At 41.3% G+C, this 27,976-nt stretch overlaps 1 protein-coding gene across 8 annotated transcripts; it reads right to left on the bottom strand.

Moving 5' to 3' along the window:
* Positions 1–5,261: 5,261 nt before the first annotated feature.
* Positions 5,262–26,839, bottom strand: LOC149276506 (zinc finger MYND domain-containing protein 11-like). Of its 8 annotated transcripts, XM_089503570.1 has the most exons (15): positions 26,724–26,839; positions 23,759–23,918; positions 17,949–18,002; positions 16,921–17,079; positions 16,078–16,155; positions 11,243–11,335; positions 10,696–10,783; positions 10,040–10,095; positions 9,103–9,180; positions 8,855–8,973; positions 8,190–8,397; positions 7,461–7,526; positions 6,632–6,910; positions 6,095–6,280; positions 5,262–5,384 (listed from the first exon to the last, which is right to left on the bottom strand). In XM_089503570.1, the coding sequence occupies exons 1-15, from the start codon at positions 26,837–26,839 to the stop codon at positions 5,262–5,264; spliced, it is 1,863 nt and encodes a 620-aa protein (XP_089359696.1). The 8 variants fall into 8 exon arrangements, with proteins under 8 accessions (XP_089359696.1, XP_089359697.1, XP_089359698.1 ...); XM_089503571.1 differs by lacking the exon at positions 17,949–18,002; XM_089503572.1 differs by lacking the exons at positions 7,461–7,526; positions 17,949–18,002.
* Positions 26,840–27,976: the final 1,137 nt, after the last annotated feature.

Genomic DNA, 27,976 nt, shown 5'->3' with positions numbered 1-27,976 from the left:
GGGTAATAGAAGTATTATTAAACACTCATCTACAGACACCAGACAAGCCAGAAGGCTTGTTTTTCCCTCAGAAAACTCATGGTGCTGCCACAACCGCAAGGGATTCTGGGTAGGCGCATGCAAATAAGATTAACAATGATCACCTTTTGCCTCTATATCCACTTCATACATGGACCCCTTGAAAGTCTTTGCCCGCTGTATAGGACAGCACGTTCGGTGGAGTGGTGGGTTTTGTCTTTTTTCCACCCTTCCTCCTTCACGACTTCAGTGGTTCTAACCTTTGACTTAGGTTTTGAGGGAAGGAAGGGGCTGCGTATCCCACCCTACGGGGTTTCCATTGTGGCATTAGCTCTCCAAGCACAGATCACCAGTTTCTACATGAAGCACTGGGACTTACGAGCACCTCGGGCTTCAAGGAAACAAACATTCAAAAAAACATTATAAATATGTTGTATATATGTGTATAAAACTAGGATTGGGGATCATTTGGGTTGTGAGAATTCCCCTTCAATGACTTCAGCTACTTTGACAGGAACATTTCACCACCCGTCATGTAACCCCCACAAATACATAAATTCAAATCAACATTTTACATATACCTGAAAATCTCTTTTCACCCCGCCGTGGACATGCTGGTCTGTTTCCTGGGCTGTAGAAATGTCCTCAAAGTACTTTTAATATTATTTGTATATAATAATCATATGAAAGTCACCGTTACAAGTCCCTGACAGCCCCAGTAAAGAAGTAGGCTTATAAGAAAAACATGTAACACTTAACGAAGCTAGAAGCTGCAGCTAAAGAACTGCAGCTCTCCTCCTCCTTTGTGGTCTGTTTGCTAAGCCAGGGATAGACCTGACCGACAGTAAGTATTTCACACGGATGGCGAATATGTCTCCTGCCAAGGGAATAGCTGAGGGGCAGATGCGTTCGGGGGTTCTGCAGAATGGTGGGGACACCAGTGAAATTTAAAGGGACATCTGAGCTATCGTATGCATTAAAGTACATATGATTGCAGGTGTGTCCCTTAATATACTTAAGGGAAATTATTCTTGATTGTTTGAAGCATTTCACCGTTTTTCCAGCTCACCAGAATGCGACAGACGACACTCGGCACCGTGGAAGAAAATGCTAATAAGAATAATTTGTCAGTCTTTAGTGCTCGCCGTCGTCTCAAAAACAGTTTAATAAATGAATCGGTGAGAGAGCAAGGAATTACGCGGCGGCATTAAATATTCATGCAGTGTCTGATGAGCCGTGTGCCAAAATCTAGTGCATTCTATAAGAACCCGTACCCTCTGCAGAAACCCGAGATTTAAGAAAAATATTTCAATAGTAAAATAATTATTATTAATTAACATTTATTGCAGGAGGTCTCCAGATATGATTCAGGGGGGAAAAAGCTTTAAAACCCCCACTTTTTAAAGACTTTGTAGGCATAGGACAGCCATGAGGCCAAGCCAATGGGGTCATTGTTGACTACAGTGCATTGTACCCCAAATCGGTATAGAAATGCTATAGTTATCAGTTCGTTTTGGCCAATGATCCAGGAATGACTATCACTAGAATTTATTGTCATCTGCACAAACCAAACATAGTTTCATTAAGTGGGGCGCACGTCCACATCCATGGCGCATCTTCCCAATGTGCGTTACCAGCACTAATCTAAGGCATGACCACATCAAGAGGACAATAACCAGCCTGCAGCCCACTTGAGACGCCAGCGAAGGAGCCAAACGCTAAGAAAAGCAGAGCGATGGCTTCAAATTGGGTGACCTAGAGCCTCGGAAATTCATGTCTCTGTTACATACTTATTAAAATGTTTCATTTATAACATAATTCAATTTCAACAGGTCCCAATACAGAACCCGGGCTGTGAGCGGCAATCAGGACAACAGAAACTGAGACTACCTAGAAACTACCCCTATAAATGCAGGCGGCCTGGGTGTATCTGGTGGCACTTCGCACAAGAAACAAAATCTTTATCCTCGTAGGATCATATTAACCCATCTGCCCTTTAACGAGAGACTCGACCCTTTTAAATAAGGGTGATGGGGCAGTAAGTACTTTGTGTCATTGTTAAAGTGCATAGATTTAAGCAGGGTTAAATATCATGATCTTTGCAAAAACGGGGTGGAAAAATAGTGGATTTTCCATTTAGTATGATTTGATAGCTGGCTTTTTTTTTTTTTTTTTTTTTTTTATTTGAACCATGTTCATAAACGGGGTTTGTGCCCAGACGTTTTTAATCTGAACTGTGTCGGTTGGATGGCAGGAACGCTGTTTTCCTGGGTTTGCTGCCTGAGCATTATACAAATTAGTCTGGGACACAATCTCCCCCCCAGAAGAACACACCCCATAAATAACTGCATAAACTGCACGGGGGTAAGTTCTGCCACATTTACCCTGACTTCAATTGTTGACAATAAATGGGGATCTCAGGAATATACCCTGATGGGGCCACCAATTATTTTTAACCCTAAACCTATGAACCTACAATAACAATTCCCCCCAGAACCCCCCACCCTGTCTCTTTAAGAGCCGATTTTGTAGGGACGTAATAATAAGTCTTCTGTCCTTAAGGGGGTAAAGAAAGAAAAACACTCTTGATCCATTTTTTTTGCAATCACATGGTTGTGATGATGCCTCATAGCTTGTCTCTTGGCTTAGAACACTTACAACACTTACAATCATTATACACAAAAACAGTTGTGTAACAAACGTGACATTTCCCGTTTTTTTTTTTTTTTTTAAATACATTTATTAACAAATGTTAACACATATTGCCAGTAAGAGCAGCTTACAAAATAGCCGAATGTATCAGGAGAACGAGACAGCCACAATGAATAATTACAATGTGCATAGTGGCCAAGCTTAACATCTTAATACAGCTTTATAAACAGAAGTGAATTAAGTTTTGCGATAATGGATTGGAGAGAAAAAAAAAAAACCCAAAACAATCGTCATGTTTATTTTAATTTTATAACCTACAACGGATACAAAAAAACCAGGCCACGATTTTCAATTCAAAAGTTTTCACACTAGTTTAACTCTGCAATGTGCAAACCATGTCCAAAGACACAGTTAAATATGCCAAAAATAACAAGAAGTCTCATGCAGCTACCAGTTATAAAGTACATTTCTTGGAATGATCTGACGTTAAATTTATTTCCACAAGAGCTTGCTTTTTGTAGGACTGGATCATTTTTTTTTTTAAATGACCTCCCTTGCTGCTGTAAGAACTGCGAGGCAGAGAAGTGGTTAAATGTCCACCAATACAATGTGGAATGCGAAGGATGTTCACGAAACATCACAAAACTGCAGCTATGCTGGTTTGATGTGTATGTCGAAAGAGGGGAAAAAAAAAACGCCTCTCGCTAATGTTCCACTCTCATTGTCTAATCGCTTGCAATAAATATTGATGATTGAAATATTTACATTTTCCCCTCTAATTGAAATCCGAATAACTATTTTTGTTTTTTAATCTTCTAAAGATATCCTCCCCCATTATAGTGTTAAAAGAACATAAACTGTAACCCCTTTCACAAATAATTAAAGAATAGATCCACTGCAAAATTAAAAGGACCACATTGCCAGATAAGGATTTTTTTTATACCCAAAACAGATTAAACAGATCAGGAAAAAAAGTATTCCCGCAATAGATTCATCCCCATTGCAAATGCATCTGCAGACTTTTTTGAAAAAAATATTAGATTTCTTTTTCCGAAGATGCTGTCCGTGTTACAGTTAACATGCGTGATTCTTTTTTGTATCTTGGTGACACAATGACTGATGCTTAAGAGGTAACAGCTATACCGAGATTCTGAGAAGAAAGTTCAAAATACTACGATGACTTCTCCTCCTCCTCCTCCAGCATTATGTGTCTTTAATCCATGGACAGCGTTTGCTGCAAACCAGAGGTATAATACGTACAAGTTGCATTAGTACAAAAGTGGTATCTTTAATTAGAAGTAAAGAGAAATATCTCTATTTGTTCTAAGAAAATAAAGGGGAACGCGGGTCTAGGCAATTGTATCAGAGCCCTGTTGGCGGAAAATTTACCCTGATAAGGAATATCGGCATCTCCCGTTTAGATGCCGCGCTCATATACTGCCTACGGGATAATGATTTGATATACCGGACACATCCGATTAGCCCAGTATATACCCCCGCAGATCAGTACACTGCTCCCCTCGCTGGCACTCAAAGGGTTGAATGCCGGCTAAATCACTCCAAGGTCGAGTCAGAAGGTAGTTTCTTTGCTTGCATTTTTTTTTTTGCAAGCGTGAATCATAAGAACAATGAAATGTGCAAATTTTAAAGTAAAAAAAACATTACTTTTTTTGATTACCTGTATTTGTAAAACTATGAAATCAACGCTAATATATATATTTTTTTTATTTCTTTATAAAACATTATATATTGAAAATAAGCAATGAGCGAACGTGGGCTGCTGCACTTTACAAATAAAATCTGCAGAGCTAAACTCTGCAAACAAAATCTTTATCTTACCACCCCTTCTAAATGATAATGCCTAATATGTAAAAGGTAAGGAAAGAGTTTTCCCCAAAGAGTAACATCTGTTTTTAGCCGTTTCCTATCAACCGTTCCTATAAAGGGGTTTTGATGGCGAATAGCATGCACGTGGGATGCCTATTTTGGGACCTTTGTCCTCAAAAGGGGCTTAAACATTAATCCCGTGGCCAGAGACAGCGGATGCTGGTTCCTCTGGTCTCTGAGAAAGATAAAACTGGGGTGATATTTTGTTAAACACTTAAAAGTCGTTTTAAAACATTCTAAAACGTAAAATGTTTTGGACATGGAAACTAAAAAAAAACAAAACATAAAAAATCAACATACAATAAAAGTTGGTACAACTGTCAACAGCAATGTTAGATAAAGTACTCTAAACCCTGCTTGATCCCAGGAGGGCCTGCATAGAACCCTTCCGTAAAAATTGCACAGATCCCTCTGTCATCAAACAGGTTTGGAGGAAAGTTGACGCACGAGTTTGTCGCTGTGGAAAGGAGTTCTGCCCCCACCAGTGCTGAAGCGGAGCAATCAGTGTTTCACCCAGCACTGGGCGAGCTTTCAGCTGGTGCAAACACAATGGGATGTATACAGGTAGTATGCCATTACCACATCATGGAGACATAAATAAAAAAAGAAAAGAAAAAGAAGATAAATGAGAAAGAAGAAAGAAATTTGCTGAATCTGTGGACAGGACTGGTGTGGGTCTCTCGCGGGACGTTCGTGGAGACGCTTCATCTTTTCCTGCGGCACGTCCGCTTGTGTTCTGCGTGCCAGTGCTCCTGCTGACACTTGATGGAGCAGTAGGACGTGTTCCAACAGCAATGGTACATGGCTTCTTCTTCACAGTTGTAACACTATGGGAAGCAATCGCAGAAACAAACAGGATCAAACGAACGTTACGTCCACCTAACCGGCCGGTCTAAAGTAGCAGGTGGAGGTTTGCTGCCTATTTTCCTCCCATCTGGATATCTGGCAGCCCCGGTTCTTAAGCCTACAAAATGTCTAAGCGTCCCCTTTTCCGACTTAAATTTAAGTCTGAGATTTAGCTGGTTGCTCTGGTTATCACTGTCCCTTTATCTCGTATCAGTGTGTTTCATGGTGTAGCATAAATCGCTTAAGCCTTTCAATACACGTAATTAATGAGAGTCGCTCGTTATTGATCCAGGTGATATTTCACCGAAGCGTTTGCTTATGGTGCGTAAACCTTGGCAGGTTGCTGCGCAACAAAGTTAATCCTTCTAACCAATTTTCACTATAAATGCAGCAGACTTACAAATCAATGAGGTTCTACCAGCTAAAATAAAGAGATCTGCGTTCTGATTTATTAGTAGCCGGTGAGGAAGCTGGGCTCGGACCTCAACTACTTTAACTGATGATGCAGACTAAAAAGAGTTAGATGGCTGTTTATTTGGTCTATTCATTAAACAGGGAGCCTACAGACAAGCTGAACGTTTCATATGACTGTGCCTTCTAAAGGGAAAACCCCCACCAACTCTCTATTTAGTTAATCAACCCCAATGTGCCAAAGAATTCCATTTGAGTTCCTCATTTTCCAAACACCTACCCACTGCTTCTTCTTGGTCTGCGAAATCAGCTGCTTCTGTTGGGCCCCGAGCTTTTTGACTTCTTCCATAAACTCCTCTTTGCTCTTTTCTTTGACCTGCTTGCACTTTCGCTCCATTTCCGCCTGCGTGTTCGCCACGGCTTTGCCGACAGCTTGTCTTTTGTCTTCCTCCATTTCTGCTCGCAGCTATAAATTATAAAAATGAGTGGGGGGGGGAATGGGTAAACATAGAATTGAGTCGCCGATCTCACGAGACAACTCTTATACTCAAATGCACCAAAGTTCTCCTCTCCATTGTCCATGGTGCCCTTTCACTATGCTTCCCAGGGGTTTAATATACGAAGGTTCCCTGAACCTGTATGATATATACCAAATAGGTTTCTGTAAATGTCAACTGGTAATCAGGATTAAAGGACACAAAAATATTTTTTTAACTTTTAACACAAATTAAAGTTACTAGATGACTGGCCCTCGTCGCCCCAGTGAAATTCCACACATTTGAAGTGACGACTGGCGTGATGTCTTTTTGGCTCTTACTTCATCTAGCGCCTCTCGCACGGCCCTCTCGGTCTCCCGCTTGTTGTCTGTGCTCATTCGCTCCTTTAACTCGTTAAAGATCTTGCTGTACTTATCATGGCACATGTTCTGGCACACGCCGTCGTTGTTGGTCTGAGTGCCGTGGTGGACCATTCTGGGAGAGGAGGCACTTTGCTTCTTCGTCTGCGTGCAAACGGAGACCTTTTCCACCGGAGGAGGGAGAGGAGGGATCTCCTGGCTCGAACTCACCGCTTCTGTCTCGGGCTCAGGTTCCGGTTCCTAATTGTGTTTAAGCGGTATTAATAGCAGCCACAATGGAGAAGAAGTACTCAAGTGATTTTATATATTTACTAGACTTAGAAAGAAAACATAAATTGGAAATTAACTTCCCCCACTACAATACCGATATTGAACAGACATGCCCAATTTTTCCAGTAATTTAACAAACCCCAAGCCTCAGCCCGCTTCGCTTTAGGATGATGTCTGTAACCCTGCGGCTAGTATGATATTGTTGAGGACAGGTGCAACAATATCACTGACTGCACTGTCAGGAGGGGAGAGGGCTTTGAAGAAAGAAAATATGAATGGGAAAGGAGACAAAGGAGCAAATATTCCCAACTGGGGTCCTTGGTGGTCACAGAGAATTCTGGGTATAAACGACTAAACACATGTAGTTCAACAGGCAGTTTTCCTATTTAGATTGACGCTCCGGCAACCAATATCTTTAGTTAACAGCCACTTGTTTGGTCCCATGTAGTTTCCGGTCCCGTGGTGAGACGGACGCAGTTACAGATGACGGTAACATGTACGGGTTTCACCGACCACTTACTTCCTTTTTTGGCTCGACGTTCTGATTGCGCCTCCCTTTCTTGGCTCGAGGTTCCTGATTCCCCTTCTGTTTAAACAATGAAACCAAATTCAGAATGTTAAATGTGTACAGGTGATGAAATGAATGTTACTTTTTTTTATGCTGTGAAACTATAGGAAACAACCCGTCTGGTTGTATTTCTATATCTGGAAACCGTATGGATTTGGCTCACTGCCAAGTGTCTAATGTCTCAGAAAACCAGAAGCAGCAGTAAGAGGTTGTACAAGGACTTGAGGTGTAACCCCGGACAATTCACTGAATGATCTGACATTTCTTATATAAAATCAGGGGTCCCATTCAGTGATACACAAAGAAAACACTCCGTATAACACTATAGGCATGCATACATTTAACCCTTTAATCGCATTGCATTTGCAAAGTAGTTGCTAGAGACAAGACAACAAGTGGAATTTGACAGCAGATCAGACCCTTCAGGTCCAGCTAGCCTGCCCTTATTTCTTGATATAAAGACTCAAGCCTTAATCAGTGTTAGATTCAGGATGGCTCTATGCCTATCGCTGACCGCCTTGACCTCCACGATTTACGTTGGGAGGCTGTTCCATGTATCTACCGCCCTCTCCATAAAGTAAAACATCCTTACATTACATCGAAGCCTCTGGTTTGGTGAATACAGCAGGATACGGTATCGGTAGGTTTGTGTGATGTGCAGCCTTTACTCGACTCTCGTACCTGCTCGTTGCTGGTGGAAGAGATGCTGGATTCGGCCTCCTCTTCTCTCTTGTCTTCTCCTTTGGATTTCCAGAATCGCCCATCGCGTAGGAACCGTTGGTGCAGCTGAAGCTCATCGCAAGCTTTTTTCCAGCCCATACTGCGTTTGACATGCAGCTGATGCACATTTACAGTGATTTCCTGAATGTTCTCGGAAGGAATCCAGGCTCTGGTAATAATGGGAATTCAGACCCGTATTAATCATGTAGAACACTGACGTATATTTCAAGTACATCAGGACATCAGGATATTTTACTCTCTGTCGCCAAGTAAAATGGAAAACACTGTGAAACCCTACAGTCATGACTGATCGTGAGTAATGATAATTAAGTATAAATTAACTGGCCCACTCCCAACAATTTCCACTGACTATCTGGACTTACAGGGCCAAAACAGTATTATTCTTTCATTTGTCTCTGATGACTGATTGGTGTAGTAAGACCAATACAAATCGTATTCAAAATCAGAATGACACAAGAGCACGATCAATAAAAGCCATTAGCAGATGGATCTTTTAACGGACTCGTTCTCTCCATCCACCTTTTTATATCGTCTCCGGGTCAGGAGGAAAGAGCCGTTCATTTTGTTTTTTTGGGATAACTTAACCCTGCGCCTTGTGAGGTTACCTCTGGTGATGATGGCCAAAAAAACGAACATCAACTTGATTGTCTTCTTTCTGCATAACTTTGGCCGGCCAGAACCCAAAACCTTTCATCTTGGCCCAAACCAACTCGTGATTGGGTATCTGGGGGAAAAAAAAGTAATCAGATGCGACTGTCTGAATTCATTTTAAATAAAGGGCATGTCCAAAATAAAAAAATAATAATAAATTAAATGAATATCAACCAGAAAAATGAAATAATAAAATACGTACGCAGGGATAGCAGAACCAATTGTCAGGTCGTGCGTTTGACAAATAGAAGCAATTTTTGCAGAGCTGCAGCTCATCCAGCTGAAATAGGGAAATGATGCCATCAGTAAACAACCGGGACATACAAGATTCGCTGTATTAATATTTACTGCTACATTTTAATTACCAAATGCTCAGGGAAGTACACAATGTAACGGATGTGAGGTTTTAAATACTAATAAGGTATAGGGCTAGCTAAGCTTGGTGTTTCTGGTATCGTAATTCTATAAATGCAGTATGAGAATGTGGCATTAATGATGCTGTAAAGGCACGCTGTAATATATATGGGAAGGAACATATTGCTATGAAACCGCATAGAGTAGCCAAAAATGTGGCAGCGCTTATTAAATTCACTATCGTCTGGGCTTCAAACCCTTGATTGTAGCATCAAGATCCTGGTCTGTGATGGCGTGAAGCTCACTTAGTTCTGGCCAATCAGGGATAACAATGACTGAGGATACTGGGTTATGATGTCACATTCTAAGATATCTATATATATGGTATATATATATATATATATATAGGGTTTATTTGCTTTACTACAAGGATTTTAAGACCTCCGGGGACCTTTTGTCATGAGTAACCATAAGAAGGACCACATCTGGATACTGTAACTGGAACCAATACAGCAATTTTCTCCTATACTGGTGACAATTTACTTCAGCATATGTAATGTTTATTTAGGGATCTGATTTTTTTTACTTGTTTGGGACAATATTGGATGAAACATTTGATGGTTTTATTTTTTGCCTTCTTTTGCATGGATGTTATGGTTACTTGGAAGGGATGAACCTAATGGACCAAGTATCAAGAGTGTGATTAATGGTTTATCTTAGACAGACTGAACTTTTATGTAGGTTTGAACTCCTGTTAGCCAAATACATATAGAAAAAGTACGTACCTCGTGGCAAGTATCCTTGTACAACAACTTAGCGACATCGGTCTGCTCACTGTCATCTGTAATTAAAACAAACATGGCTGATACGCGTTATGAACAAATCCATAAACCAACCTCCCGTTATTAAAAACTGAAATTAAAAAAACCAAAACTGTGTTCCGGGTCAGTCCTTGGAACAGAACAGATACAAGCAAGAAGTGTGGGTGATACGAAGGTCAAAAGCACCCAATTTTTACTTTTATTCCTTAGTAGCAGATGACCAGGTTTTAAAAACAGCTCCACTAAACAGCATTTAATTAAGCCGCTTCACAGAGGGTTGCCATATCAGCACTTTCTCCATGTTGTTCCACAAACACGTATACATTCAGAAGAGGGGGTCGGCAATGTGTCCTGGAAAAATGGCTGACGTGCTCACCCTACTTCAGGGTACCTGAGGAACCTTAGCGGAACGTGGAGGTATCACGTTCACGCAGCCTATAGATACACAAAGTTTTTACTGCCCCTCCTTAGCACTAAATGATGCCCCCGATATCCTGAGCATTTTCAAATCCTTTAGCAACTAGCTCCCATAGAATTATTTTCCTGTAATATATGAATGTTTTTAATTCTACTTAAAAAAATATTATTTTAGCTCACGGCTTAAAAAAAATAAGTTTCACCTCCGTAGAAAATAATTGTGTTGTGTAGAAGAAGCTGAGCGTCCGCCTTGAACTCGTCGTAGCTCTTGTACTTTGCTTCAGTTACTTTCTACAAGAAATAAAAACAGCTCCTTGTTGATTTAAGAAAGGGGTACAATTTACCCCAAGACTGCTCTGATGTGGAATTAAGGGACACGGCTAAGTAAATTCTACATCTGGTCAACAAGGGCATATTTTTTACAACATTTTTTTCCTATTAAGTAGCAGAATGTTCTGGGTGGGGATTTACAGACTACAATATTATTTTATATAGCGCCATAATATTCCGTAGCGTAACTTGGACAACAAGTTTATATTTACTTTAGTGAATATATTTCTATTTACTAGAGAGAGGGAAAGTAGAAGAAAACTATAGGATTCTTAGGAATGTTAAAATTATTCTCTTGTTTTTTCAAGAGAAGAACCATAGATATTTCAATGAGTAATGACACAGTCTCTCCAACTTTATTAAGTTATTGTAGAATATAAAATATTAAATATAAAAGGACGTATTAAAACAAGACTATACCTCGTTAATGGTGGAAACATCAATGGCCGTGTGAACCAAGCGCCTGTACATCGGATGCTTGCTATCTTTTCCTTTTTTGTTCAGCTCAATTGCCTGAAAGTTTTTGTGAAAGAAAAAAAACCAAAAAAACGATATACGCATATAATGTGAAATACATATCTTGGAAATGCATACATCATACCAGCGTTCTAAAACAATGTGATTATATATACGGTATATATATTTATATATATATATATATACACACACACATATATATATATATATATATGCAGTGAGGCGACAATAAGTAGATTCACCAGTTCAGAAAAGGTAAAAACAATACAATGTCTGATTGCTACTTTAAAATATAATGATTTCAATGACTTGCTTTACTGATGATAAACAGTCAGTTGTGAAAGCAGAATGTAGACACCCTACAAGCACTTCAATCAATGGGTTAATATTTCATTCATACATACACATTCATGCACATACTCGGCATGCCAGCGCATACAGACTACAACGGGTGGTGGTACATTGTGAGAGTTTTAGTCAGCAGAAACAAGGTGCGTTTTCCAATCATTAAGAAGGCAACCAGACTAAAGGGAGTTACTTCTGGCCGGTCTCTGTTCAGTTTAATGATTAAGATAAAACGTGGAATCGGCTTCTGGTTGGGGCTATTAACCCCTTCGTGACAAAGGCTGATTTTACTTTTTGTACCCTTCGTGACAATGGCCGTTTTAACATTTCTGCGCTGCTCGTGTTTAGCTGTAATTTTCTTCTTTCCCGTTTACTGAACCCACACACATTAGATATTGTTTTTTTCAGGACAAGAAGGGCTTTCTTTAGATGACATTGTTTTGATTGTATCATATTATTTACTACTAAAAAAAGTATAAAATATGGTGAAAAATTTAGAAAAAAATGACTGTTTCTAACTTTTAGTTGAAAAATCTTTTACTCATCTATAAAAGGTAATGAAAAAACCTGCTAAATGGATTCTACTATTTGTCCTGAGTTTAGAAATACCCAATGTTTTTATGTTTTTTTGCTTTTTTCTACCCATTATGGGGCAATAAGTACAGGTAGCGTTTTGCTATTTCAAAGCCATTTTTTCCAAATCTGGTAATTCTTCCCCCCATGTGCCATTTCGGGTATCTTTGAACCCGGCCAATGCAATTTACCCCATCAAATCATATATTTTTGAAAACTAGACAGCCCAGGGTATTCCAAATGCTAGTATTTTAACTATTTCCATGCACCATATCTACCACCAGTTTTTGTCAAACTTTGTGGTAGTCATTTTTTTGCATTTGTTTTGTCACACACACTTTACTTCAGGTATGAATTAAAAGGTTCTCGTTTATGTCACTATCACAAAACACCCCAATATGTGTTCAGCAACATCTCCTGAGTACAGCGATACCTCACATGAATGATTTTGCCTGGCTGTTTGGGGGCAAAAGGGCCACATTTGGGACATGCGCATTTCTCAGTGTTGAACTCTGGCATTTGGGGATCCACTGCCCATGCCCTATTTGGTACATCTTTGAGTCGGGCCATTTCAGTGTGCCCAATAAACCCATATATTTTTGAAAACTAGACACCCCAGGGTATTTCAAATGCTAGTATTTTAACTCTTTCCATGCACCATATCTACCACCAGTCTTTGTCAAACTTTGTGGTAGTCATTTTTTTGCATTTGTTTTGTCACACACACTTTACTTCAGGTATGAATTAAAAAGTTCTCTTATATGTCACTATCACAAAACACCCCAATATGTGTTCAGCAACATCTCCTGAGCGCAGCGATACCCCACATGAATGATTTTGCCTGGCTGTTTGGGGGCAAAAGGGCCACATTTGGGACATGCGCATTTCTCAGTGTTGAACTCTGGCATTTGGGGATCCACTGCCCATGCCCTATTTGGTACATCTTTGAGCCGGGCCATTTCAGTGTGCCCAACAAAACCATATATTTTTCAAAACTACACACCACAGGGTATTTTAAATGCTGGTATTTTAACTCTTTGCATGCACACATTTTACCACCAGCATGTTTTCAAAGTTTGCAGTAGTATTTTTGTGTGTGTATTTTTCCCACACACACCTACTTTATGTATGAATTTACAGCTCCTGGTATATGCCGCTGTCACACGACACCCCATAATGTGTTCAGCAACATCTCCTGAGTGCAGTGATATCCCACATGCATGGGTTTGTCATTTTTGTGGGAACTAAAAGGCCACATTTGGTACGTGTGCATTTTTCTAATTGGAAATTAGATGTGTGGCCATCCTTCCCCCGGTGTTAATTGGGACCTTGTTGAACCCGGCCAATTCAATTTACCCCATCAAATCATACCTTTTTTAAAAGTAGACACCCCACGGGCATTTAATATGCCAGTATTTTAACTCTTTCCATGCGAGAATTGTTTTAAGCTAATATGCTAATTTTAGGACTTGCTCACAAAAATATATTTTTTATATACCGTATTTGCTCGATTATAAGACGAGGTTTTTTTCAGAGCAAATGCTCTGAAAAATACCCCTCGTCTTCTAATCGGGGTCGTCTTCTAATCAGACCTCAAATAGAGGTCTGACTGTGAGACTAAGATCCAGATCCCCTGCACCGCTGCAGGGGACCTGGATCCTCCTGTCTCCCCCCCACACACACTTACCGGTGCTTCCTGCTGTATTGCCGGGGCAGCGGGTTGACGTCTACGCGATCCGCATAGACAACGTCCGCTGCAGCCGGAAGGAGGTGTGGCTAGGAGCGGGGGTTGTCTGCGTCCGTCGTGGATACCTTCCCCGATTGTCAGAGATCAGAGTTCCACGCACCGGTGCGGGGAACTCTGATCTCTGACAGCCGGGGAAGGTATCCGCGACGGACGCAGACAAAACCCCCGCTGCCAAATCCACCTCCTTCCGGCTGCAGCGGAAGGAGACGTCAACCCGCTGCCCCGGCAATACAGCAGGAAATTAGAAAGCACCGGTAAGTGTGTGTGTGTGTGCGCGTGTGTGTGTTAAATGGGGGCATAGGGCATTTCTGGAATGCCTTATACCCCTATATGCCACTCTGGCACTTAGGGGGTTAAAAGGCATATTATGGGGCAGAGTGGCATATAGGGAGGTATAAGGCATTTCTGGACGCAGAGTGGCGTTAAGGGGGCATTTAATAGAGCACTCTGCCTCCTGAAATGCCTTATACCTCCCTATATGCCACTCTGCCCCATAATATGACTTTTAACCCCCTAAATGCCAGAGTGGCATATAGGGGTATAAGGCATTTCTGGAGGCAGAGTGCTCTGCACAATGCCTTTTAACTCCCTTAATGCCACTCTGCCTCCTGGAATGCCTTATACCTCCCTATATGCCACTCTGCCCCATAATATGCATTTTAACCCCCTACATGCCAGAATGGGATATAGGGGTATAAGGCATTTCTGGAGGCAGAGTGGCACATAGAGGGTCAAAAGGCATACCATGGGGCACAGTGGCATATAGAGGGTTAAAAAGGCATATCATGGGACACAGTGCCATATTGGTGTGGCAAGCCTGGGGGCAGATGTGCGTAACTGGGGGACAGGTTTGAAAATACAAGGAAATAAAAACAAAAAAAATATTTTTCTCAATCATAGCTTTTATTTAAAAAAATAGTTTACATGAATTAACATTTACTGGTAAAACTTTTTTCCTTTAGGGTCGTCTTATATTCAGGCTTTTTCTTTTTTTCCTAAGTTAATATTCAGATTTTGGGGGGTCGTCTTATAATCAGGGTCGTCTTATAATCGAGCAAATACGGTATATATTTTTTTTTTTTGTCTTTTTTAAAAAAAAATTTTAACATTTTTTTTTCAACTTGGAGGTTCCCCTGATAGTGACATCAGTGGGAAATGATTTTTACATTTTACTAGTTTTTTACTATTTTTTTTCTAATTATTATTAATTTTATTTTATTTTTTAATTTATTTTTACTAATCACACTGTGATTAGAAAGCTGGGTTCCATTGACTTGCATGGTGAATGCAGTACCTGTATTCAACCTGCAAGTGGAGCCAAAGTTCTCTAGATGGTCTGGACCATCTAGCGAACTTTTAAAATTTGTTGGTTCCTGTTACAGGGCAGCGGCCATCTTGCTTGATGGCGAAGATCATCGGCAGCTGCGGCTGTGACCCCTCTCCGGAGCGGTCACAGCCCATCGAAAGGTAAGTGTTTGGTGTCGCTGGATGCCTCCTGATCGAGGCATTCCAGCGACACCATTTAAGTTTAGGAGGCGATCGTCGATCGCCTCCTAAACGCTTTTAAAACGGGCGTCCGCCGCCATACAAAGTATGGCGGATGTTGACGCCCCGTGGAGGGGCCAGAGATGGCCTCTTCGTTCCGATCACGGCGTTGCTGAATGCCTCGAGGTCGAGGCATTCAGCAACGTTTTTTTGGGTGCAGAAAGCGAAAACAGATCGCTTTCTGCACCCGTTTAAAGACGTGCCGGTCCTGGCACGTCAATTGTCGTAAAGCACATGCTTTTCCGTGTCGTGCCAGGACCGGCAATTGTCGTTAAGGGGTTAAACAAATATCCAGTGGCCTCTTAATGTGTTTAAAGCAGGTGTTCCCCGAAATGAAAAATTAACGTTAACGACTTATTGTTTAGGTCAGCAAAAAGAAAGTGATTGAAAGCAGTATGCGACGAGGAGATAAACTAGGCGCAGCCAAGGCCACCGTGAATTTAAGACGTGGCACTTGGCTTAGCGGGTCACTAAACAAGAGTGAAAACAGTTGATTCTTTTGAAGTTGATTTCCCAAGAGAAGCCACAGTAAAACTGAAAGGTCCATTTTATTGTAATAAACACCTACCCTCTCCTTCATGCGGGACACGATGAATCGCAGGTATTTACCCATCTCTTGTTTGTTTGAGTTCTTCTTCTTCATACTCTATGGCGGTGAAAACAATGTTGCAGTTACTGACACAGTTACTGGAAACGGGACAGATATCTGCTTTTTATTCACTAAACTATGAGCTGCACAAATCTATAAAATCACCGTGAATTGTGCAGGACCGGTTTAGTCCTTCCTCAAGGACCAGAGCAAGAGACGCTCACCAGACGTTTCCTAACCCACGGTGAATGAAGCGACAAATCACACCTTACCGAGTATCAAACAGACCGCTTTAGTGAATTACATGTAATAAAATCCATGTAGGTTATCACATATCTCATAAAGACCGCTCTTGTATGACGCTCTTTTCGTACTGCAGCCTTCATAGGGTCACTTCCCGGCACATTATGTGACGGCGGCTGTAACGCGTGCCGTCATGCTGCACACACAGACAATTTATGTTCTCTCCATTCGTCTTAGATCTGTGCTCACGAAAGCCTACCTGTTAACCCCTTAATGACAAAGCCCGTACATGTACGGGCTCAAAATGCATTGTTTTCAATGGGTTTAGGGACCGGCCATTGTCCTTAAGGGGTTAAGTAAATATTAAAACCTAAAAAAAAAAAAAACACCTCCCGATTGTAATAAAGAGGTTGAAAGGTACTGGGCTGGAGATACGTGAAAGGGGTGCAAAACTGTAATGGAAATTCTTGCTCAACACTAAAAATCAGTAATTTATTCAAAATATTTGTCATTGATGAATGCGAGTTGCTACGGCTTTGACGGGGTTTGGTGGGAACCCACGTACCGGACGACTCTTACCTTGCACACCGGACATTGCCAATTACTGCTGTCTCTGAGCCGTAAGTCATCAGGTAGACATTTGGGATGATACACACGGAAACATTGGTCACACATAATCACCTCTCCGGGCAAATGGCAATCAAAACAGTACCAGTCGTGGGTTTCCGCATCCCAGTCCTACAAGAAACACAGCATTACTTGGCAAGGCGGCCGGCAGAGACGCGCAGCCCAAAGTGAGAAAGGTTAGGTAGCGTATACTAGAGTTTAAATGAGAGATCTAAAGGATGCATTCTTCGTTATAAGGCAACCCTGTCAGGACGGTGAGAGCTTGCGATGCATTGTTTACGCCACTTGGAGGAACTTAATATCCACCATCATTAACTATAGATTTGGGGTTCAGTTTTGTCATCGGTTATATGTCAGCATTGAAAGCGGGAGTATAGGTAGAATAAATCTAGGCTCAACTGAAGTCCCTCGGAACTTGGTGAAACCTCGTGGAACAATTACTCACCACGATGCGGAGACATCATTAAAAACAGCCTCTACGTATAAAGAGACTGGTAGCTAAATGTATAGGTCAAATTGGGTTTAAACGCCCTGCTACGGCATCACCATACAGCCTGATGATAATTTGCGCAACACTTAACATACTCTCTATAAAGATGATACATTTCCCCATCGCTAGGCGTTTTTCCTGATTTATAGCATTGTTGGGTGCTCTTCAAGGACCCATCGCTTCTTGGATCAAAGCTCATAGTTGCATATGAAGGCTGGGGGGGGGGGGGGGTTATGTTATTCCAATGCATTGCAATCTCCTCCATGTCTGCAGGGGTTACAAAATGCTTCGGTACACATCTCATTCGTCATCCTCTATTCCTGCCGTTTTAACCCAAAAGTGCACTGTCTACCGCTTCGTTAGGCTTTGCGTTATAGCGCCTACTTTTTATGGTGGAAGCAAAAAAAATGTTGCATTTACAAAAAAAATGACAAAGAAAAGTATTGATTTACATACTTGTACAGCTTGATATCAAAGCACTTTAACAAACCTCAGGTGAATTCACTGTTTTTCCCTCTCGTCCGTGAATTTGGTGCTGTTTCATCTGCAATAATTTACAAAAGCGTTGGGCTAAACAGAACGGACAATTTCTAGAGGGATTGCAAAAGAATTAGCGGCAAAATCTTACAAAATAGGAAACAGAAAATAAAGTGGCCTCTGCCAGCAAAGGGGTAGCCAATGGGTCAATGCTTAGCTTAATACAATAAAAATGACAGGCGGACACTGGTGTACAGGTGTGATGGCCTGTATGTGAATTACTACAGCATTCTATGTACTTTATCACAGTTCCTTAATGTTTAGGATCACACAATACAGTTCAGCGGAGGACTAGCTGGATACAAATCTGATCATTTCCTTGGATCACTTTATCAATAAAACATTTTACATTTTTATTTTTATTTTTTAAGGGAATAGTAAATTATCAAAAAACACAAAAAAGCTTAATAATACTCTTATTATTATTGCATTTTACTTATAGGTAGCAGCTCCTCCGAGCCGATGGCACGAAACACAAAGTCCTGTAGTACTTCTACTTACCTTTACATGGGAGTGATTTGCCGACGTGGCATTTTTAGACGTGTGATATTTAGTTTGTATTTTGATAAATATTAAAAATAATGGAATTAATAAATGTATTGGCAAATATGTTTCTGATTAATATGCAAATGAATACCTTAATTACGCAGATAACCGGCTACTTGATGTATTTGCATCGCCCAGCAGAACAGATTTGAAGTTAAGCTGACAGTAGTAATGGCAGCCAAAGGCAAGAAGATACAACGCGCATGACGATGGTCAATACTCCCCTCCAGCATCTACAAGGAACAGCACTAGTTCTTCGGCCCCATGTGTTGCTATAGATAGAGTGTGAGCAGGGGGGATACTATTATATCAGCCCTACTTAATGGAGGGCCCACGACGCTTGTACCAAAGCTAATGGGAGCCCAATGTGTCCTCCGCGGACAAAAGCCTGGCGCACCACATTGTATTTTGGAATCCCAAGTCTCTCAGGAGGTGTTCTTAGAGCAGATAAGGGTCCGTTGCTAGTTTATTCAGAACTTTTGGATTAGGTAGAGCGATCAAGGCTGACTGACTGATGACACGTGAGGCCGCTGTCACAGTCCTAATCTTTAATTAGAAAATTAGATTAAGGCCAGCAGCGCTGCCACAGAAACAGATCGAGCGGCTGATTAGAGTTGTCACTGCACTACGGAGAGCGGTGTCTTCTGGAATATTCCTTAACGTTTCCCTTGAGGCTCACCCATTCATACCACAGAGGTTTGTAGTATCTTTCTCTGTGTCATTAGGTGGGGCACCGGCATATTATGTAGCGCCATCATAGTCTGTAGCCAGGGCCGGCCCGACAATGGAGCCGAGTGGGGCAGCCGCTCCAGGCGGCACTTTTGAAGGGGCGGCACTTCGCCGCCCCAAGCCCTTTTTTTTTTTCTTTCTTTCTTTCTAAAGCGAAAGAGAGAGAAAGGGGCGCCGAGTGGTTTTCGCTTACCAAGCTGTCAGTACCCGCTCGGCGCCCCTCTCTCTCTCCTCTGCGGCGAGTCTCCCTGTTCGGTCTCGGTGCCGGCTTGTAATGCTGAGTGCCAGAAGATTTCCTCATAGCCGGCACCGAGACCGAACAGGGAGATTCGCCGCAGGACTGCTGAAAGGTAAGTACAAGGGGGGGGGGGAAGGGTAGATAATATGGGGGGGGGGGGTAGATAATGGGGGGGGCGGCAGGGACGGAGGGAGAGGAAGGGTAAAAAAGGGGGGGGCATTTTTAAATTCGCCCCAGGCGGCATTTTGCCTTGGGCCGGCCCTGTCTGTAGCGCATATCCAGGTGTAATGGTTCTAAACCATACAAACGGTTGTATCCAACCCTCGTAATGGCAGGACTGGGGGGTGCTTCTCTGGGTCTGGCCTAGGGCAAAAGCCCTATAAATACATCACTAACTATGACTACTATGTCAGTGGATGGGCGGCTGAACCTACAAAGTGAAAGCCCATCATACTGCTAAATAATGCGCTTTTTAGGACATGTACAGAACAACTGGTCTTATTTTTCTTTACTGGAAAATTGATATTTCTACACTGCAGCCTCCAAAAGCACTGTTTCACACAATGATTCCTCCGTACGTTTCATGCGCACGACCACCAGATGTCAGCAGATTTCAATCCAAAAAATTAAACGACAAATATATAATTTTGCAGACCCGGAGGCTGCCAGTCATGTGACTTTCCCTGCTCAAACATCGCTGAGCTGCTTCTTTACGGCAGTTCTTCCATAGACTTATCAGTTAGCGTGTCGGTTTGGCTGAGTAAGACTAAGCCTTTGTTAGTCAGAACACGCCTGGCGCTATGGGGTGTTAATATCGTATTATGCCTGCTGAATATGGCTTTTAATGAATTGAAACAAACATTTTTATTTTATACTACAATGAAGGAGTATGTGGATTCTATGAGGTATGCTCGTTAAAGGATATATAATTAAAGTGTTACCATCGCCCTTTTAGCCCTACACACACCCTGTGGATATAAGGATCTTGATCCTGCAGATAGAAGTCACATCTACTCCCAACTGCACTACTTGTTATACGAGCTTATCTTGAATTTGATTTTAATGAAGTTGGAGTGAGCGGCTATAATGTTAGACTCTGACACTAGTGATTTATTGATAGAGAGTTGTTTTAGAAAGAGTACTAGTCATGATTTTCCGCTGGCTGCACTGGTAAGTCGGGGGGGGGGGTTAAGAGTGGCATGGGGGGGTATAATGGTTTTCTGGAGGCAGAGTGACATATAGGGGGTGAAAAGGCATATCAGGGAGGCAGATAAGGTATATCTGGGGGCAGCGTGGCAAATCAAAGGAAATAAAAAAATCATTTTTCTCAATCATAGTTTTTATTGAATCTAAAAAAAATCGTTTACATGTGAATTAATATTTACTAATAAAACTTTGTCACTATAGTGTAGTCTTATATTCAGACTTTATCTTTTTTCCCCCCAAATTAATATTAAAATTTTGGGAGGTCGTCTTATAATTGAGCAAATATGGTATGTGTGGTCATGTTAATTCTCGCAATGAGTACATGCCATCGCTTACCTGTGGATTATTTCTGGAGGTTTATTCAATGCTGAAGCTGAAACTATATCCTTGTGTGATTCTATGAAGTTGTTGTAGGTAACACTATCAGCGACGGACTGTCTATTCTACCTGCTTGAGTTCTTTGTCGAATGAGGGCATTCGGTGAAGCAAATCGACAGAGAATTTGAATAGGTCTTAGCGATTAGTGGTTTTCTCTAATGTAAGTAAAAGAAGAGCATGTCTTACACCGTTGATCACCTAAACAACTTAACAGATCCACTCAACAATATAGATAAGCAACTACAACCAGTACTCTGTGAGTAGCAAACCACCTGTCACGCCATACAAACAGGCAGCCGACTCCCCACAATCATCCAGTGAGGAACCAAGTTCCTTCTCCTGAACCCTCGGTCACAGAGATCATTCCCCACAAGAGCTACAAACGTGCAACATACGATGCAAGAACAGCCCCAACATATATATGTTGGTGAAACCCGGCACCAAAACACTTTGCCACCACCATGGACACTTTATATCCAACCTAGTAGGAACAAACTGGTTAGCCAACGTTCCTCAATACTTGGACACACTATAGGACACCTCACTGTATTCATATCAAAGGGCAACTTAAACGAAAACTCTGCGATTAAAATATATCTATCTTCAACTCCAGAAGCGATGGATTAAAACAAGACTGAGGTTTATTAAACACTACGGGCATGTAATTACATCCTCATTTACACGCTCTTCCCATGTTCCTGTCTACCTAGGAGGTTCCACACCTAGTATGGATTATCGGTTTATGTTAATCCCCCCGAAACACGGTCTTTTTGTACGTCTTTGAAAGACTTCCTGCCAATCCATCCAAAGAAAAGACTTCTGACATCCTAAAGCCTAGACTTTATTTTATTTTATTTTGGCCCACAAAGGGCTTAAAATGTTACCAAAGACTTCACCTTCTATGAACCAATAACTATTTCCATTTGCCTTAATATGATTATTTGTTGACTGTGTTTGTTAGCTGGGGTTTGCAGATACATGCCAATCACACATAATCGAGTGAGCAATTTGGGACTCATAGCATACAATGTGTAGCACCATTTATATTATATAATAATAAAAATAATAATGATATTATATAATGTAAACATTTAACATCACATGGCAGAAATGTACGTCACCAGCGAACCAGTTGGGAGGCATTGGGAACTCATATAAACCTAAGGATATTTCACATTTTTGGCACCAGCAAGAAAATGTATTAAAAACTAAACGCAATGTGATGTGAGCAGCCAGTCAGAGAGATCTGTTGCATGTTGGGATACATAATCTTCTTCTTTTATTACAAATTGTTATTAAAACTAAACGATAAAGCCACTAAAAGTAAGAAAAGTCACTCAATATCGTGGTGGTGATAATTAAACATAAAGTCTCGGTAACGAAACGTCTTAAGTGAAGTGTGGCAATAGCCTCTTCCATTGAGCCTCAGCAGAACGCGGCATTAATCAGCCTTGTTACTGTTACACATTAGGAAACCAGCTGATGAAGCGGGGCGAACGAAAACCCTCTTAGGTTTACTGAAACCTGAGGTTAAGGTGCAAGACTTGAAAGTACTTTCTGTAAGATAAATAGCGTGTCCGCCCTGAGTTTTTCCTTTTAGGTTTTTAGACTAGCCTTATATGATTATAAGAACGTGTATTTGGAAAGGGTGCGAGATTGTCTATCTATGGAGATTCAAAGCCACTGAATAATCCTTTAACATTAAAGGAAAAAATAATTGTATGCAATGTATGTATATTGCCTTTAATGGGGTCTACACTCGGGAGCAAAGTTTGCCCCCCTGGCAAGTTTCCAACCACCATAGCTGATAAACTCATCAGTGAATACTGATGAGTTGACATTATTCTCGGGCCAACCGTGGAACTGGGGAGAAAATATTTGCCTCCCGTTGCCGTTAAGCGGTTATAAAAAAGAAAAAAGTCAGAATTATTTTGTTAGGTATTCAGCCTTAAGGCCATCGTCTGCCCTGATCAATGGCACAGATAGACTGCTTCACGTCACCCGGCGAAGCACGCTGCCTGGCAAACACAGACCTGCCTGCCTGCCTGCGATCCGTATCACCCAGCAGACAGAGCGCGTTACATGCTGGGTTTATTGTAACGCTGTTATATGCTGTGTTACAACGTAAATAATAGATTTTAACTGCTTACTTATCTAAACTAAATGGAGTTTCCTATTTTCTGCAGTTTTTAAAAACATTTAAAAAAAAAAAAAGAAGAATAAAAATCAGCAGCCAATCAAGAACAGAATCTATATTCTAATAGGAGTAAAGGGCTACACATTTAATCAGTTATTATACATATAATTATAAAGTTTGAATACATTTAACCATGTTTAGGGATTACAATATATTGATTCATTGATTTTATTTCGTAGCAGCACCTTCAGTAAAGAACAGCTGCAGAGCCAGGTCGGAGCATTAAAGGTCCGGCTTTCCTTTACACGGAGAAGTACCCAGATGAAGACAATTCATGGGACCCATAAGAAAGGTTCTTATATATTGTGAAAAATGATTTCGTTATAAACGCTGATAATTTAGATCCATAAACCATTCTACCGATATTTAAGTACTGCAGACACGGAATTTATTATAGCTGTGAATCTGACGTATTGAAGTAATACCAAAGAGCAGGAAAGTTCCGCTCTTGCGACAAAATAATACTTACCATCTCGTCCCCGGGTAGCCAGTATCCCTCCTGCTCAATGCCAGCCTTGGATCCTTTGCAGCCCACTGTAAGAGTCTCGACAATAAGGCCGTCTTTCACGGCTAGGCTAAGCTGGCGCGTGATCTCTTTTGGGTGCATGCCATGCACACGGGTCATGTACCTATTTAAAGAGAGAAATACATTAACGATTTGTTTGTTTCAAAGTTACTTTGACCCAAGGAAAACACATGACTCTTCGGGAGCATTTAGCGTGCCATTGTATCTTTCTGGAGTTTTGTTTTTTAATTAAACATCATAGAACAAAACAAACAAAAGACAAGGAAGTATGATAAAAGCGTATCTGCATTCACAAATAATGGAAAGTATTCTTAAATGTTTAAAGACATCAGCGGGCATGCAGGTATATGCTACACACATAGACCCCTTCCTGCGAGAGCTCCTCTGGGGTGTCATTAAAAAAAACACCAGCATAAATATTGGGGATTCCGCCACATTATTGGCCCTCTATTGCATAGTGCCCCCCCGCTACGGCAAAGTACCCCAAGTTTGCTTACCAAGGAGCTGAATCTTCACTTTCTTCATGACGTTCCGTGCCATCACGATTGGACGGCATTGGAACGTCATGAGGGTTTTAACAGGTTAATCAAGTGGAATATCAGTTTCTGAAACACACACTTTCAGTAAATGTAGGAAATTTGCAACCAACTCAAGTGGTTTTATCTCACAAATGTTCATCTCGGGTTGTTTGATAACCATTCTACACGACTAACACGATGGCGCGGTGCTATTATAATAGAGGGAGAATTACAATTAACAATACATTCTCTGCGGATCCTGCGCTGTTCCGGCCCGGTGCAGTACTTCCACGACAGGGCGGAGCCTCGCTCCCATTCCTCCAATCAGGGATAGGGTATGCGCCGAGGATCCACCCTGCTGGGAAGGTACTACATCAGGCTAGGATAGTCCAAATGCACAAGTAATAACGTTATACAATGCAAAACTATAAACAAATAGTATAATAAGTAATAATAATAACATTATTAATATATTATTAATAACATTATTATTATTACTACTTATAACTATTATTATCACTAATAACTATTATTATTAACACATTAAGACATAGAGGTACAGAAGGAGAAGAGAGCCCTGCTCTTACAAGCTTACAATTTCTTATTTGATAGATCACAACCTTGGCCCATAAAAATCCGAGGAAACTAAGCAGAATGACTAGCCGGACGACTGATCAAGTGATTTAAATCCACTGGGGGCAACTAAAGAGGACTGAAAACGAGCCAAACTGATAACGGAACTAGAAGCGGACGAGCAACTAACATTAACACACGGATCCCGACGCAAGGACATTAACACAAACAAAATGACATATCATTCCCCCCCACGATACCTGGGACATGTTCTTGCTACATCACGGAAGTATCAATGACCTAAAAGACTGCAAATGATTTCAGTGCCGCTATTGGCTATTAGGAATAGGAATTTGGAAAATATCACCAACATATTTAATGCGCAGAAGTAGTGGTGAAAAAGTGTTTATAACCCCACACATACAATCTTCCCCAATGAAATACCCGTGACACGGGACGGCAGCTGCTGTGACAGGCAATGCGTTAATCCTGTTTGCGCATTATATTTTCTAGATTACTTTGGCACTAACCCCGGCTAATTTGTTTACATACCGAGATCGGTTTGCCCAAAGACCTACACAAAGACAGCTGGCAGCGAGCGCCACGAGCGGCCTGCTGCCGCCACATCTCAAATTCCAGCAGCCGCGGACGACAACTACGTTTACAGTACTTTTACTGAGTGTGATAGGAGTTGAACTTCAAAGCAGCTATAGTTACAGGGACAAAATACGTCGCATGCCTTTCAGATGCTGCAGACTACAACTCCCATCATGCTCAGTGTCACTGCTCGATGGGATCTGCAGTCAGGAAGCTCTTGGGCAGCAGTGACAACACACGTTGCTTCTCTGTCTGCGGAGGAACTCAACCCCCAGGCTTAGTCTCCAATTCAAACTATAATGAGAATAAAGTGCAGCAACGCTCTTCAAACAACTTTATTGTTCTAAAAAACTGATCTATGACAGCAAAGCTCACACTTGATGTTTATGTCATAAGAAGCACTAAACTTAATACTAAATCCGGTTCAGATAAATTAGCGTTATGGCCCACTGCGGCTGAAACATCAAAAGTGACTCAAGATGTAAAATGTTAAAGGACAGAGTAAAACTGATTTATGACGCCACATGGATATAGAAGTTGCAGCCCTGCTGCAGCTGCTGTGCTCTTCCTCCGTGGTTCAACATTTGTTACCAGTGATTGGTTGCTTGAAGCAGCCAATCGGTGGCAGGAAAGCATTCCCTTGGAAATCCATGAGAGGGCTTGCCATGCATGCCTACAGGGAAGACCCCCACTTGCAGCATTTGCGGAGCTGATGCTGGAGCTGACTGGGTGTATTTGAGCAAATGCATTCGATGATATTCTGCAGAATCCCCTTTGTGCATTTTGCAGAACAGACAGAACTAAAAGGGACCACACACCGATCACACGCATTAAAGTGTATATGAAGACTGGAGCGTCCCTCTAACAAATTTCTCACACAACCTTCCCGGCATGAGTTAAAACCCAACGAGGATCCGCAGACTGCTTGAAAATAAATCCAGCGAAAGAATGAATAAACAGAGTTATCGACCTATTTTGAAAATATCCCTTTTAAACAGTAAGAGAAAAAGTTTGGTGAGAGATTGTCCTGTCTTAGTTGTGTCGCTTCTGTTCCGAAAAAAAGACCTGCCCAGGTAACTTCTCAAATACGAGACAGCGTGAAACGTTTGTCTCTCAGACACTTTGAACATGTCAGGGAACCTGCGATTAACTGAGTGAAAGAGCAACATAAATGCACAGGCACACTAATTCGACAGCTAGGGAAACGGACTGCGACTTACTTTGTAATGCGGTCGATATTTGCGATTTGTTTCTGGTTGCGTATCACTTCTATGGCTGTCCAGAGGTACTGGATCACTTTTGTGTCAGCCTGTCGCCTCTTTGTTAGACGTGCCATGGTCCGCTGTGTCCAAAAGGCTGAAGAAACTGCAAAATACACACAGCGGGCATTTATTTTAATTAATAATCATTTTATATTTATTATATTTCATAGTTAAATCCACAGTGGTTTAAAGCTAGAAAAAAATTGCTTAATAGTTGTGACTTTCAAATAATGACACAAAAATAAATAAAAATGACATAATTTAACATTTTCATACGGGGCCAGTTCATCTCTACTTCCAGGAGAAGCTCCCCAAGGTTGGCCCTTCATAACGCATTGTGAAATTAGGGAGCGGAAACCACAACGTTCCACAAACTCAAAGTTTAGTAAATACACCACGGGATTCTGATCACGGTCTTACGCTGCCACTAATTCTACATTTAATATGTGACTATGGGCTTTCAAAAACTGATTTTGGCCACTAAGGCCATTCAGAGCTGAAGTCAGCAACCTTTGAGGCTCCTCACTCCCTCTCTTAGGTGTGCTATTTAAGACATGTGTCTGTCAGGGGTCTTCTGATGATATCTTGTCGCTAGGCGGGTAATTGTCGGGGGGCGGATTGTCGGGATGCCATTGTTCTGATGTGTACCAACTTGGATGTCACGGTTTGTTTGCTCCCCTACCCTTTCTTTTCTGTATCCCACATATTTTGAAAATTTTGAAAATCTCAATAAACATTGATTTACCCTAAAAACTGATTTTGGGCTGAACAAAATATTTGTAACTTTTGTTTTAGGAGTGAAAAGGGGGACAAACGTATACAGATAAGCACATAATAGACAAAAACAGTAAATTGTTAGTTACCCGCTCTTGGGATATACTCAGTCCTGTACGTATATATATATACCTGGCTGAACATTTTACTACTTAGTGCTGCGCATGAAAAGTCCTGTTTGGCCACAATGTATCTGTCTGGTTCCTTGAAGGCTCCTGAGACAGAAGCATATTTAAATAATATTTGTATTTATATTTAATACATGCACTCACATACCCTGCATAGAAAAGTATCTCAGATGTGTTCCAAAAAACGCCTTCATTCATCACTATAAAGTTGCACTGCACCCCTATAATATACTCCAACTAATTCAGGTCCAATCGCTTTGCTTGTGCTTTACGTTACCCCGGTGAGTTTACTTCCATTGTGAATACGCA

This window comes from Sceloporus occidentalis, unplaced genomic scaffold, assembly GCF_023333645.1.
Source record: "Sceloporus occidentalis isolate IW3139 unplaced genomic scaffold, rSceOcc1.0.p SCAF_236, whole genome shotgun sequence".
NCBI classification, from domain to species: Eukaryota; Metazoa; Chordata; class Lepidosauria; order Squamata; family Phrynosomatidae; genus Sceloporus; species Sceloporus occidentalis.
This window is presented reverse-complemented; position numbering and strand designations above follow the sequence as displayed.